This window comes from Lynx rufus, unplaced genomic scaffold, assembly GCF_022079265.1.
Source record: "Lynx rufus isolate CCGP_SWC_20201006 ecotype Redwood Valley unplaced genomic scaffold, mLynRuf1.p SCAF_57, whole genome shotgun sequence".
Classification (NCBI taxonomy): Eukaryota; Metazoa; Chordata; class Mammalia; order Carnivora; family Felidae; genus Lynx; species Lynx rufus.
In genome coordinates, this window is record NW_025814875.1 from 141,735 (window position 1) to 155,964 (window position 14,230).

The window sequence follows — 14,230 nt, forward strand, 5'->3', positions numbered from 1 at the left end:
GTACTGCAGTCCTGAATCTGAATAGGTAGGAGATGAGGGTTTGCAGAGACCATTTTAATCTTCTCACTAGTCATTTTGATGTTTTGGCTTTGCGAAAATAAAACTGACAAAATCGCAGCCAACTGTGACTCATGTTTTGGTAAGTCAAAGGAAGATTTCTACAAAATTTACTCACCTATAGAAATTTTAAGTAACAGTAACAGAGGTAGAAGAAGAATCAGGGATATATACGTGCTAAGAGATCGAACAGGCATTTAAACTCACCAAACCAGACTTTCACTCATTAAATGACATTAAACATGTACCTACAATAAAATACAAATGAGACAGGATCCCCTCTGCCTTCCAAAGAGTGTTGACCTGACCTTAGATGGGTTACTTACTATAAATAAGGCATTTGTTCTCTCAAGGGCTAAGAGTTCCAGATAAAATGCAGAGCTTCAACAGTGTTTTATTCCTGATCGTAGCTGAATCAGGGCATTCAGAGATGGAATCTCACTTGTTTACCTGTGACGCGTGCCACTACGGTCCTGAATGAGCAGTAATCGGTGAGACTGCACCACACCTAGAGGCCCTGCAACTCTATGGCTCCAGTACTGTGACTGCTGGAAAGAAGGAGATGGAACTATACGTGACAGCCATGTGACAATGAGCTTCCACCTAATTAGAAACCATCTTTAATCTTGGAAGATGGTTTTTCACAGTATGATTTGGTGGCATCCATGGACGTGTTTTTAAAATGGGATTCACTTAATTGTAGAGGACGCCTTCTAAGATGAAGGGTACAGAAATGCTACGGTTTATATAGAAGATGGTTAATTGTGGAAAATGTGGGTAAGGGGGTTGAAATTAATGTTAAGAAGATACTAGTGCATGTCCACAAGTTACCTATTGTGTGATTTTACAATTGAAGGTAAGCTACAAAAACAGTTAATACAATAATTGTTCAGTTTAAGCATCTAAGAAATAAAGTAAGCTTTAAAGGAATTCCCATTTTTCATTCTTTACAATGTTGGTTATAGAAAAGCAGCATCACATTAAATTGTTATCATACCAAGGAGTTAGCTTATTTAACATAGCAGTATAATATTATGCTAGAGATTAGCTGTTACTCCGTGGATACAGGACAGAAAGAAAGAAATTTAAAATGTGTACCTTTACCAAATGCAGAAAAAGTCCTGAAATCAGTCTTCAAATACAACAGGAACTTTCCAATACAATCAAAAGATGAGCTTCACGTTGATTATGAATTGGTACTGTTTGCCAGGACACCAACATTAGGTTTTCACTAGTACAGTTCAGATAACATTTTGCTGCTATTTTTAGCTCAAATGCTGAGTCAGCTATCACTTCAGTCATGCAGGTAAAATGTTCTCAGGGCAGTCTATTAAGATAAACCAAAGTTAGCAACTGTTAATCTGACAAAGCTTGCTTCAAATTTTAAACACAATTTACATTTTCTAATTTTAAGGGTGCCAGAGGCATAGGTGCCTTTGGTAACTAAATTCCTACGATGACACCACTACGGAAGGATCACTTATTTGCATCTCCAATATGAACCGGTACTATTATATTTGCCCACTTATAAATAACAGGAACGAAAAGCCCAAGAGATCCAACAATTGAAACCAGAAGAAAAGTCCATAGAAACATCCGATCAAGCACCTGTGCTATGAATTTCCAATCTTCAACCACCTGTTGCAATAAAAAAAAAAAAACATTTTAAATACATAATTTAAAATTGTGTAATTACTTTAAGATATTACACACTGAGTCAGAGGCCAGATCACTTTCTGCCTCCTGCTACGGCCTCACAACGTAAGTGACCTTGTACTCAGAGCTCAGGGACAGACACTCCCCTGACAATCTAGAACATAGAGCCTCCACAAGCTTTCAGAGATGCTACACAATCTATTAATGTACTTCTTGACTTGTAATATATTACAAGTGACATTTTTTATAGACTTTTAATAAAATTAGAATATTTATACTACTTGGATATTTTATAATAAACTAAAAAAATCACTTTTATTCATATTACATACAGTTATTTCTGTCATTTTTTCTTGTCCAGCAGTGCTTACTTATTTTAATTTCTAAAGAGAATCCAGCCTGGGATTAATCTCAAGCCAAATTAACAACTGGTTCAGAATGATTAGAGGGCACCTGGGTGGCTCAGTCGGTTAAGTGTCCGACTCTTGATTTCGGCTCATGATCTCACAGTTCATGAAATCTGACAGTGGAAAGCCTGCTTGGGATTCTCTCTCTCTCTCTCTCTCCCCCCCCAAAATAAATAAACTTTAAAAAAAAAAAAAGGATAATATGCATTGGCTATTAATCTTCTCACCCCACAATGTGCATTATTTAGTTTTGGATTCCCCAGGGGCTATTTTAATCTAAGCTCACGAATTCAGATCTGCTGGTTGGACCTCATTTCAACCCCCGTTTTGCAGCCTAAGCAGGGAGCTAGCTCAGCAGTTCCAAGTGACCTCAAAGAAAGGGCAGGCTGAGACAGGCCCCTGAACACCAGAGGCTCCCCTCACAGGGCCTTCCCTGGCCCCTGCCTTTACAGTGCACGAGGTCCCCCACAAGAACTCTGCCCCCTCAGCTATGAGAGAATGTGGACTTTAGGTAGCTGTCAACACTCTACTGCTTTTCTAAGTACCCCCCCCCCCCCCTGAAGACAAATACCATTTACTGGCCTTAGGGGGATGAGCCCTGGCCCTTCTGCACAATACTTTGCAGACATTTATTAATCCAGATATTATATAATCCAGATCATTATTTAACTAATATCTATATTTTAAAGACTCCATCGATAGCTTCAGAACTTATATACTAATCATACTACCATGAAATAGAAATTTTACAAATCCACACATTTAAAGTCTTTCAGAAATCTGTTATATGTTCTTTCTGTGAGGAGGACTGTAATTTTACCAGATTCACTTTGCTTCCCAAACCTGCTAGAAATTTTTCCATTTAAAAAAGGTTTGGAAATGAGAATTCATACAATTGTAATGGGGACTATTCAAAGCAAATTCAATTATGAAAATACTACTATAGTCCTAGCTTTAAAAATATCACACAGTAGGGGGCATGTGGGTGGCTCAGTGGGTTAAGCCTCAAACTTCAGCTCAAGTCATGACCTCACAGTTCATGGGTTCAAGCCCCGTGTTGGGCTCTGTGCTGACAGCTCAGAGCCTGCTTCAGATCCTCTGTCCCATTCTCTCTCTGTCCCTCCCTGCTCTCTCTCTCACACTCTCAAAAATAAACATTTTAAAAAATTTTTAATAAAAATATAACACAATAGAAATATAGTGACAAGATTAAAATTTGACATGTTTTGAAAGAAAACTTAACATCACATTAGTAAAATGTATTCATGTTCAATTCTTACATTGTAAATATTGATCTTAAGCCAATGAGAGTTATTTTTCTATAATAAAGTTTTAAGCAAATTTTTGGTTTTAAGCAAATTAAGCATATTACTAAGCACTATTTCTAACTTTCACATGAACGCTTTGACATATGATATATAACATCCAAGAATATCTTACTGCTTTCAATTTCACTGACATTCTCTTATAAATGAACAAGAAAAAGACATATTCTAGAAAAAATACCTCGGCTGAAATTTATAGAGCCTACATTAGGCTCATTTTTTAAAAAATAAAATAGCTTTTGATAAATTATAATGCCCATTGTGCCTACAGATTACAACAGAATTCAGAAACAAAGTTACAGAAGATAGAATTAAAATAATAATGTCAGAGTCAAAAAAACAAATGGCAGTGTTACTACTCTTTAGAATAGAGTAACAACAGTCGGCACAAGGCAAAGTTGCTAAGGGGAATGGAGAGGTGAGATCTGCATAGATGCCCACTGGCAGATGTTTTAACTGAAACAAATTTTGGTAAAGATCTTCCACCGAACAATGTGTCAGCATTTCTGGCCCTCAACCTACACTGAGTCTCAAGGGCCATGCTGATTACTCCCAAACTCAGAATGGAAGCGGATGAGCATTTGTAAACACAACATGTCACAAACCTCACGGACGTCATTCTCCTTCATGACGTGTCTTGTAATGTAGCGGATGGAATCAAGTGCAGCTTCCAATGTGTTTCTAGAAGACTCTGGTCTACCACCGCCCTCAGTTTCCTCTTTCTGAGCGAAGTACCTGTCTACGTGACTCCTCATGCACAGCAGTTTGGGAAGCTTGTGGAGAAATACCTTGCGGACCCAAGGTGCCATTGCATCGTGTGTTGAGGAAGAACGATGATGGATATTGATAGCGAAGACAGTCACCATGATTGACAGCGTCACAAAAATCATGGTGAACACCAGATACTCTCCAATCAGAGGTATTACTTTGGAAGACGAGGGTATGATCTCTTCAATAACCAGAAGGAAGACAGTCAGAGAGACCAGGACTGACGTGCAGAGACTGAGCTTCTCACCTTCGTTTGAGGGGAGATAGAAGACAAGCACAGTTAAAAACGAGAGCCCGATACAGGGTATAATAAGGAACAAGGTGTAAAAGAGAGGCAGACGCTTAATTACAAATGAGTAGGTGACATAAGGGTACCAGCAGGAGCCATCTGTTCTGTTTCCTTTGCTTCCCATTGCACTCACAATCTCCCATTCTCCATTGTCAAAAAAATCTCTCTTGTCCACGTCTTGGTCCTCTAAAATTATATCAACCTGTGATCCATCGTAAGTCCAAGAACCAAATTTCATGGAGCAGTTTTGGAGATCGAATGGGAAAAACGTGACATCTATGGTGCAAGAACTTTTGTAGTTTGCTGGTGGAGTCCAGGTGACAGTGCCATCATACCTGATGACCGCTTTCGTGCTGGCCCCTTCAAAACGTCCATCTGCACTGAAATAAACACACGCACGTAACAATACAGAGACTACACAACGCAGGCCTTCACAAGCCTGAGATGAGAGAAAGTCGACACCATGGCATGAGATACTTTTTAAACTATTATGCTTGAGATATACCTGCTATGTGTAGGGGACTCTGTTTTAGGGACATCTTATGTAAATATCCGACTTTACTAGAACTGAACTCCTTCCACATCTACTCCAGGACTGATAGTCGATCTCTATTTCACAGAATCCTGAGATTTTAGAGGCTGAAAGATTTCCCTTTACATACAAAATATAATTAGGCTACTGAAACAATAAAATATTGGCCAGAACCCGAATCCACATTTCTAGGCTCTCCACACAGTGCTCTTCTCCTCCATCACAAATACTGGACAGTTACTACAGGGGCAGGAAGGAACATTAGCTCTAAGCTGTGCCTCTCGAGTTCTGCCACCATGTGAGCTCCTATACTGGAAAAGTCTAGTAGGAACATAAGATTTCTATAAAATACTGTTTTTTATCTTAAAACTCATGTGACTTTTGCACACTACTCTTTTATACACTCATGTTTATGTAAAAATGTTTTTCAGAGACTGGGGCGCCTCAATGGCTCAAGTCAGTTAAGCGTTGGGCTCTTGATTTCAGCTCAGGTCAGGATCTCCCAACGCGCAAGTTCAAGCCCTGCGTCAGGCTTTGCACTGATAGTGCAAAGCCTGCTTGGAGATTCTCTCTCTCCCTCTCTCTCTGCCCCTGCCCCACTCACATGTGTGCGCTCTCTCAAAATAAATAAATAAACTTAAAAAAAAAAAATGTTTACTACGACCTAGAGTAAAATGGTGCTCTGGGAAGCTATATCCTGCTACCTTATAGTTTTGTTTCCTCTTTACCTATTGAGAAACATGGAGGAAAAAGGTGTTTAGAGACTAATATTTTTCACACAGCATTTGCTCTGTCTTCATGCCAAATGCCTGCTTGCAAATAATACAAAATGCTTTAGGATAAGCACAAATTCCCAAGATTTACCCTGGGTTTGTCCTAGAAAAAAATGAAACTCACACCCAGAATCATCCTTTCCCCAAGTTAAAAACCATCCTCAAAGTACACCTAGGTAGGGTGCCTATAAAGATGAGTTCACTCAACATTCCTCATCATGGGATAATCTAATACAGTATTTAAGCAAAATTAGAAGGACGCACATTTGAACATAAAGTATGACTTCAACTATTTTTTAAACACCCCCAAAATCTTGAAGGCAATCTGCCAAATATATAGTCTATTAAATAGGAGGATAAATAGGGATGTCGGGCCGCCCTGGTGTGAACCCCACCCCGCCACATGCAAACTGTGCGACCTTGGACAAGGTTATAATGCCCTCACCTGTTGGACAAGGTTATAATGCCCTCACCCGTTGGACAAGGTTATAATGCCCTCACCCGTTTCCTCATCTGTCAGAAATGCCATTTTAAAGGTACTGTTGGGAATCAAATGAATAAAGCAGAAAGGTACCGCCCATGCGGCCAGGCACAGAGTAAGTTCTATGTGTGAGCTCGTGCAAATGGCTGCCTCTAATGCTGGAATGAATAATGGGACTGATTATAGGTGACACCCCTCCCCCAATTTTACACCTTTCTAGACTTCCCAAATGTTTTACACGTTTTGGAAAGCAAAGAACACTTTTATGATCAGGAAACAAGACACCAAAAACAGGAGAGGACCCAAAGAACCTATTTGGAGGTTCACAACAGAACACAGATCAAGTCTTTTGATTTTATACGTAAACAATTTTCAGAAGGAAGAAAAATTACTAGTGGCTAATATACAAGCATTTTCTTTTGAAAACATAAAGTAATATTTAGTAAATAAAAACTTACTTATCAAACAAAACAATGTCTGGGGTCCAGAGAGAGTCCGAAGGGACGCGTATAACTTTTATTCCGCCATAGTCGCCAGGGCGCCATCTTAACTTTACGTCTATCCACTCCTGCAGAGCAAAGACAACAGGCTCAGTTTCGATGAAATTGATAGTCATAAGTCATAAAAACTATGCTCTTTATGCCAAGTCCAGAAATCCTAGACATAAAATCATCTCTACTCGCCACAGAGAAAATTCACCTCCAAGTCCTTCTTAAGAGTACAGAAGCATAGCCCTGCCCCCGTGTGGTGACTCCAGCCCCGGTCCTCCTGAGACACAGGTGTGCGCCGTGGGGGTGTTCATAGCTCTGTTCAGCACCTCCTCTCACACCAACTGGCCACACCCAGGAGCCGAAGCCATGGGCATCTAAGGTCCCGGTTTAAGGCCTTAAACCTTTTCCATTGTCTTTTCCAGGTGCATTGTCATTGGCTGGACTGGTGCATGCCAGGGGAATTGGATTTATTACATAGTCCACATTTAAACACCTTGTCCACGCTCCACATAGTGACAATTCTGTGATCACGTCAAGTTAGGACTCGCACACCAAGAAAAGCATACAAGCCTTGTAGGAGTTAGAGTCAGGGAACTGGTAGCAGGTACTAAAATTAGGGATGATAAAGAAAGAGCAAAGGGAAGCACATAACAGCAGCTGAGGACAAAGCTATGATGGCATCGAAGAAAAAGCAGTCTCTTCTAAAAAGGGGCTACGTATGTAAAACTAATTCATCGCCCATTCCCATCAGCTCCAAGTAAACACCACAATCCTCACAGAGGCCTAGATGCTCGCTACACCGCTGGCTTGCCACTGCTTCTCTGACCTCATCTACACACCCCTGCTCACCTCTACCCACACCGAATGTGTTCTTCTCCAAGCCTGTCTACTTCCGAGGTACTGTAACAGCTTACCTGTTCCTCTTCCCCAACTCGAATGAAGTTCTTGCCAGCCGGGACTTCTGTCCGTTTTGTTGCCTGTTTCCCCAGTGCCCAGAACAGCGTCTGGCAGACGGCAGCCACTCCAGCATTGCCTGAACGAATACGAGAACCCCACCCACCCTCAACCCTCTGCATCCTGCCAATCCACCAAGACCACATGCTCGTGTTTCTTTACGCTGCAAACCCTACAGGCACAACAGCACCCGTGATCAGTCAGGTGCCTTCTGAGCTTCATACACACCTGTTTCAACCAGACATTCGTTGTCATTAACTGATTTTTCTCATCCTGTGAAACGAAAATTTAAATAAGGCTGATTATTTCAAGGACAGAAGCAATACTTCTTCAAATACGAATTTTCACAGTTTTACACAAACATGCCTGTCCACATAGTACCTATATCCTGTTCATTGGTGCAGCTCTCTGGAAACGCAGGATCATTTTTCCAGCCTAATTTCACATTATCCCTTTCCAGATGCTCTGAATTTCAGCTGAACCGCCCTGCAGTACACCGCTGGCATTAGATCTAACATTCATACACTCCCACTCTACATCCTGAAATCTAAGATACAATCTAAGAAACAAGCGCGCACATTAGTTTATGTACTTGGCACTAAGAAAGGAAAAGGCTGACAATGAATTTTAAGTTGCCATTAATTATAATACACATCTTGATTTCAGAAGTGCTGAAATGTGGAAGAGTGTGCACATCAGAATGAGAGATACACTGTTTCTGTGCCTTCCTGCAGGACTGTAACTTGCAGTTATGTTCCTCTGCTGAGGCAGGGATTTGAATCTCTGAGGAGCTGCTATGTAGAAAAAAAATACTGGGGCCACTGTCCGGAGTGGCAGCTTCATAAGCTTTCACAGCCTGCTTTTCTAGAAAACTGGGGTCTTTGATATTTGCTACTTACACCTTTCTGCCATTGTATCTTTGCTAAGACCAGTTTTTCACTGAATTCTCAAGGCCTAATTAAAGAGACAGCTCAGGACGCCTGGGGGGCTCAGTCGGTTAAGCGTCTGACTTCGGCTTAGGTCATGATCTCACGGTTCGTGGGTTCGAGCCCCGCGTCGGGCTCTGTGCTGACAGCTCAGAGCCTGGAGCCTGCTTCAGACTCTGTGTCTCCCCTCTCTCTCTGCCCCTCCCCCACTCATACTCTCTCTCTCTCTCTCTCTCTCTCTCTGTCAAAAATAAACATTAAAAAATAAAAATAAAAAAAAAGATAGCTCTTCCATTACATTTTACTGAAATATCATGGAGCCAATTGGACCAGTACAAGACCATCATGATGACCAAACACAATTCCACTGTGGGCAGGACAGACCCACAGAAGGATGAGGCAATCCCCATAGCCGGGGACAAAGGACAGAGGTTTAGGTGGCTCATTCCAAAACACATGAGTGGCCCAGGAGAAAGAAGGAAGACGGAGGAAGCACATCCCTTGAGATAAAGACATCTGTGACGTCCCTACATGGGAACAATTGCTAGGAAATACAGCATGGCCATCACTCTTACACTGTGGTTCCAAAGGGCAATTGTCCTTGAGTAAAACACTAGAGCTGAAAAGGACCTATAGATCTCATCTACTTAAATCATTCATTCTGCAAAAAGAAACTAGCCCAATGAGGCAACTTGCCTAAAATCACTCCACCAATTGGTAGTAGAACTAATGTTAGACTTCAAAGCTCCTGAGTTTAAACTCTGTGCCACCAGCTCTACTGTCTATCCCAAAGGCACACGCCATCCAGAGAAAGTGCTGACCTCTGCATCAGAATATTCCTAGTAGGCAAAAGTTCTAAACAGAGGCATTAACAATTAGGAAAGTTCCGGTATACTTATTACCTGTGACGCTGTAAGGCAATAGGTCATCTTTGAGAAGCTAATGAAAATTATACACCTTTTCCCCAGAAAAATGTGAACACACATAAATTTTGCACTATGGAGTAGGACCCAGTCAATACTTAGTATCCTCAACAGGAACACAGATACAAGAACAATACCTAAGTTCACAACTGGCCCCAGATGTGAGGGTTAGCCACTACCTTAGGGGATACAGCCTAACTTAAGGTGACCTCAGGTATCTCCCAAGCACCTATAATGTGCTCAGCACAATGCAGGATGCAAAAAAACAAAACCAAAACAAAACCTAGGACGAAGGACAAACGCAGGACTGCACCCAAGAGGACGAGGCACATTAACACAGAGATGTGCCCACACGTAAGTAGAGCAGAAAAGTTTTAGGGGTTTTTTTAAACCCCGAATAGATTTTTTAACCTGACCATAAAACTAGCATCCAACAAGCAAGCCGGCGTGGGGATTTGAGAGACAGAAAGAGTTCGAACATGTAGGAAATAAGGCAGGAATCTGAGCGAACTTTGAGGAGGAGCCCCCAAACATGACCACAAGCCAGAGGGGTAAGAGCTTCACAATTAAAGGGACATGAAGCTTCTACTCTCCATGTCCAGGGCCCTCGCCTCCTCTCCCTCTGCTCTTGTCCTCTTTCTCTCTCATCGTCACTGACCTTACATGTCCTGGGCTCTTCTCACAGGAAGCAACCCATCCCCGACTTCTGTTCTGGGCTCATCCTTCCTTCACCACCTTCTATGAATGTTCCTCAGGATCAACTTGCCTGCATTCCCTGCTCACTTTAAAACTCCTCAGTCCAATGTTTTCGATGCTCAGCTGGGCCAAGGTCTCCACACTGACACCCTCAGCTCCTCTCCGCCCACAGAGCCAGCACTGACTTTCCAAGGGCCTCAGGAATGTGGCACAATCACCTGCCATCACAGCGGAGAGCATCATCTTCCCTGTCCTACCCCACAGCAACTGATTCCATCTTCCAGATCCGTCACTCTTCTAACCACTCAGGCTTCAAAATCTGACGCCTCCCTCGGTGCTCATTGGTCACGACCTGCTCCTGCTTCTGCCTGGCCTTCTAACCAGCCTCCGAAGCTCCTCTCTCTCTCACTCCTCAAAACCACGTATTTAACTGACCTGCAGCCCTTCCTAAAGCACTGCTGTGACCACATCTGTTGCCTGTCACATCTGCCACTCACTCAGCAACTGCCATGTGCCAGGAACCACTCTGGGCTCTGGGACAGAAGCAAGGGATGAAGCTTAGCCTGCTCTGAGGGTGCCATGCCAGGGCACACAGGTGCCAGCAGTGCAAAGGGCTACGTGAACAGAGGAGACTGTCTTAGGAACTCTGGAAAGATTTCACAAAGAGTCAGACAAATAAATTGGGCCTTGAAGGATAAGTGACTTCTTCCAAGAGGTAAAACTCTCCAGTCAAAAAATGGCAGGAGAGAAAGCACAGTGCAGGCCCCTCCACCGCCCATCAGATGATCCCAGGGAGTGGCCTCCAACAGTGACCTTCTGATCCGAACAGCTGAACAGAAAGGCTCCCTCTCACTGCTCAGCCTAGATCATACTGCTCCTTGTTACCCTCCTCTCCGCGTGTCCGATCCTATACTCCAGACAAGGCCAGCTCGAGGGCCTCCGCCTGTGTTCTTTAGTGACCTAAATAATCAAAGTCTGAATCCCCAGATTTTTGTGGTATCACAATTTAGTCCTGCAATGTCCTATAGTCACTCTACTTACTTGCTGATAGTCCCAATTGGAAAGACAGGTCTTTGAGAGGGAGCCCCACTCATCCTCCTACTTCCCTATTTGTACTTATATTGAAAATCTCCTAGCAGAGGGTGAAGGATACAACACAGTCCATATTCACGGATCTTTCTGGAGGCAATTAAGGTGACATCATCAACACACTAGACTTTTTAAAATGTATACCCTTTGGGGTGCCTGGCTGGCTCCTTGGTCAGAGCAGATGACTCCAAGCCTCATGTTGGGCATGGAGCTTACTTTAAAAAATAAAAATAAAAAAATAAAAAAGTGTATCTTTTGATTCATTAACTGCCTTTCTTAAAGAAAGGAGAAAATCGGACATTTGTGTACAAATATATTCATCATTGTCATTTATAATAGGAAATCCTGGGAATTAACTTCTGCCAACAAGAGAATATTTAAATAAATTATAAATGGGATATCATATAGCCATTAAAATTATATTTGAAGATTATGTAATGACATAGGGAAATGTTCTTCATTTAACAACAGGAGAGAAAATGAGCACTAATACATAGAAGTGTTGGATCACTATATATTGTATACCTGAAACTAGCACTGTATGTTAACTAACTGGAATTAAAATTTTTCAATTTTGGAAAAGGAATTGAAGGGAAAAGATTCTTCATTAAGTCTAAATTAATACTCCAATTTTAAAACATACACACAAAGAAAAAACTAGCAAGAGAAACAGCAGAATGGTATCATTAGGCATCTTTGGGTGGTAGAATTGCAGTCAATTTTTATTTCCTTATTTGTATTTATTTGCACTTTCCAAATTCTCTACAAAAATTATGTAGAAAATAAAGGCATGCCTATAAGTGTTATTGTACAATCTCTCTCTCTCTCTCTCTCTCTCTCTCTCTCTCTCTCTCTCACACACACACACACACACACACACACACACACACTCACTGTTTTGGGAACTCAGCAGGGAAATAACTATTGACTGACATGACCAGAACAAGAAGGAACTAATTTAACAATTAGCATGAACTTTTTAGTTTAAATAGAAAGGATCTCTTGACAGTCAGAACGAGTTACAAGGGAACTGATACTCCCTGGGGGATGTCATACTGAAAAATCTCTGGTATAGTTTAAGTGTGATATTGAAACAATGATCTGAGATACTTTTTGGTCCTAAAAATCTACAAATCTACTCTTGGACTTTTTCTCTTTAAAATGTTGACTTTTTTGGGGCGCCTGGGTGGCGCAGTCGGTTAAGCGTCCGACTTCAGCCAGGTCACGATCTCGCGGTCCGGGAGTTCGAGCCCCGCGTCGGGCTCTGGGCTGATGGCTCAGAGCCTGGAGCCTGTTTCCCATTCTGTGTCTCCCTCTCTCTCTGCCCCTCCCCCGTTCATGCTCTGTCTCTCTCTGTCCCAAAAAAATAAATAAACGTTGAAAAAAAAATTTTTTTAAATGTTGACTTTTTATCATATCTTTAAACAAATTTAATAAGAAACTTCCATATAAAATGTTTAATATCAGGGCGCCTGGGTGGCTCAGTCGGTTGAGTGACCAACTTCAGCTCGGGTCATGATCTCTCATGGTTTGTGAGTTCGAGCCCCACGTCGGGCTCTGTGCTGACTCTGTGTCTCCCTCTCTCTCTCTGCCCCTCCCCCACTCATGCTCTGTCTCTCTCTCTCTCTCTCTCTCTCAGAAATAAACAAACATTAAAAAAAATAAAATGTTTAATATATTTCAACTTATTAAAAATAAACTTATTACTTGGGGCACCTGGGTGGTTCAGTTGGTTGAGCATCCAACTCCAGCTCAGGTTGTGATCTCACAGTTTGTGGGTTTGAGCCCCACATCAGGCTTTGCAATAACAGTGCAGAGCCTACTTGGGATTCTCTGTCTCCCTCTCTCTCTGCCCCTCCCCTGCTTGTGTGAGCTCTCTCTCAAAAATACATAAATATTTTTTGAAAAATTTTTTAAATTGACCTATTACCAAGTAAATGATTTCTAATATACAATATTATATAAAAAGTGTATTTCTATGTCTATTGAGTAATAATTATCCTTCCCTGCTGAGTTCCTTTAGGAAAATGACTATGTCTCATTCTCCTTTGTAATCCGTGCCTCCCAACACAGTGCCTAGGCACCCATGATGCTCTCAGGAAGCCTGTATGAAATTGAGTATGTAATGATATGCACACCTACCACATCCACTAATTGAGATATTGCCAGGCCAAACTTTATTTTTATTTTGTCATTCAGGTGTTCCACAGGACGAACCCATCTTTCGTAGTCTTGAAATAAATCCTTTAACAAACTATCTTCATGTTTTGCAACAAAGGATGGTTCAGCTAACCCTGTACAACAAATTTTGAAAAGTTAGTGTATCAACTTCTCTCCCACCAAATACCTCTACTTTAAAAAATGTTTGGCTTTATCAATGAACCAAACTATTATTTAGGTTATTAATGGAGCTCTTAAAATAAAACATTGATACAAATGTTTATGACCAATAAGGGACACTGTGGTTTAGATACATTTCTTAGTTAAATCAGATTACTCACACGGAAGTACACTGAGTTCCTTAGGAAACATTCAGTACTTAATACAGAGTACTGTAATAAAAGATTTTAAGCTTTTAAATAAGTTACCAGGGCTAGAGGGGTTGCCTGTCATAAAATTCCAAACCTAGAAAATAGATATGTTCCAGTAAAGTTCATTTATCAACTGTAAATATAAATACATAAGCTTTAATTTACATGATTTTAATATACAAACATACAAATACTGAATGAATTATTCAGATTTGTCATACCTTTGTTTGCTATCCATTTGTATAAAATTACCTTAGGACCTAACACTTAAAAGAGAGAGAAACAAAATTTTAAAAATTTTAGATGCCATAGCCAAAGACTGGTTAGATTTA

The 14,230-nt window shown here is 41.2% G+C and overlaps 1 protein-coding gene across 1 annotated transcript; it reads right to left on the bottom strand.

Annotated features, from left to right (window-relative positions):
* Window positions 1-1,533: 1,533 nt before the first annotated feature.
* On the bottom strand, window positions 1,534-13,656 carry CHRNA5 (cholinergic receptor nicotinic alpha 5 subunit). Its single transcript, XM_047101121.1, has 5 exons — window positions 13,510-13,656; window positions 7,962-8,006; window positions 6,747-6,856; window positions 4,051-4,882; window positions 1,534-1,695 (listed from the first exon to the last, which is right to left on the bottom strand). The coding sequence occupies exons 2-5, from the start codon at window positions 7,986-7,988 to the stop codon at window positions 1,534-1,536; spliced, it is 1,131 nt and encodes a 376-aa protein (XP_046957077.1). The 5' UTR covers window positions 7,989-8,006; window positions 13,510-13,656.
* Between the last annotated feature and the right edge of the window lie 574 nt (window positions 13,657-14,230).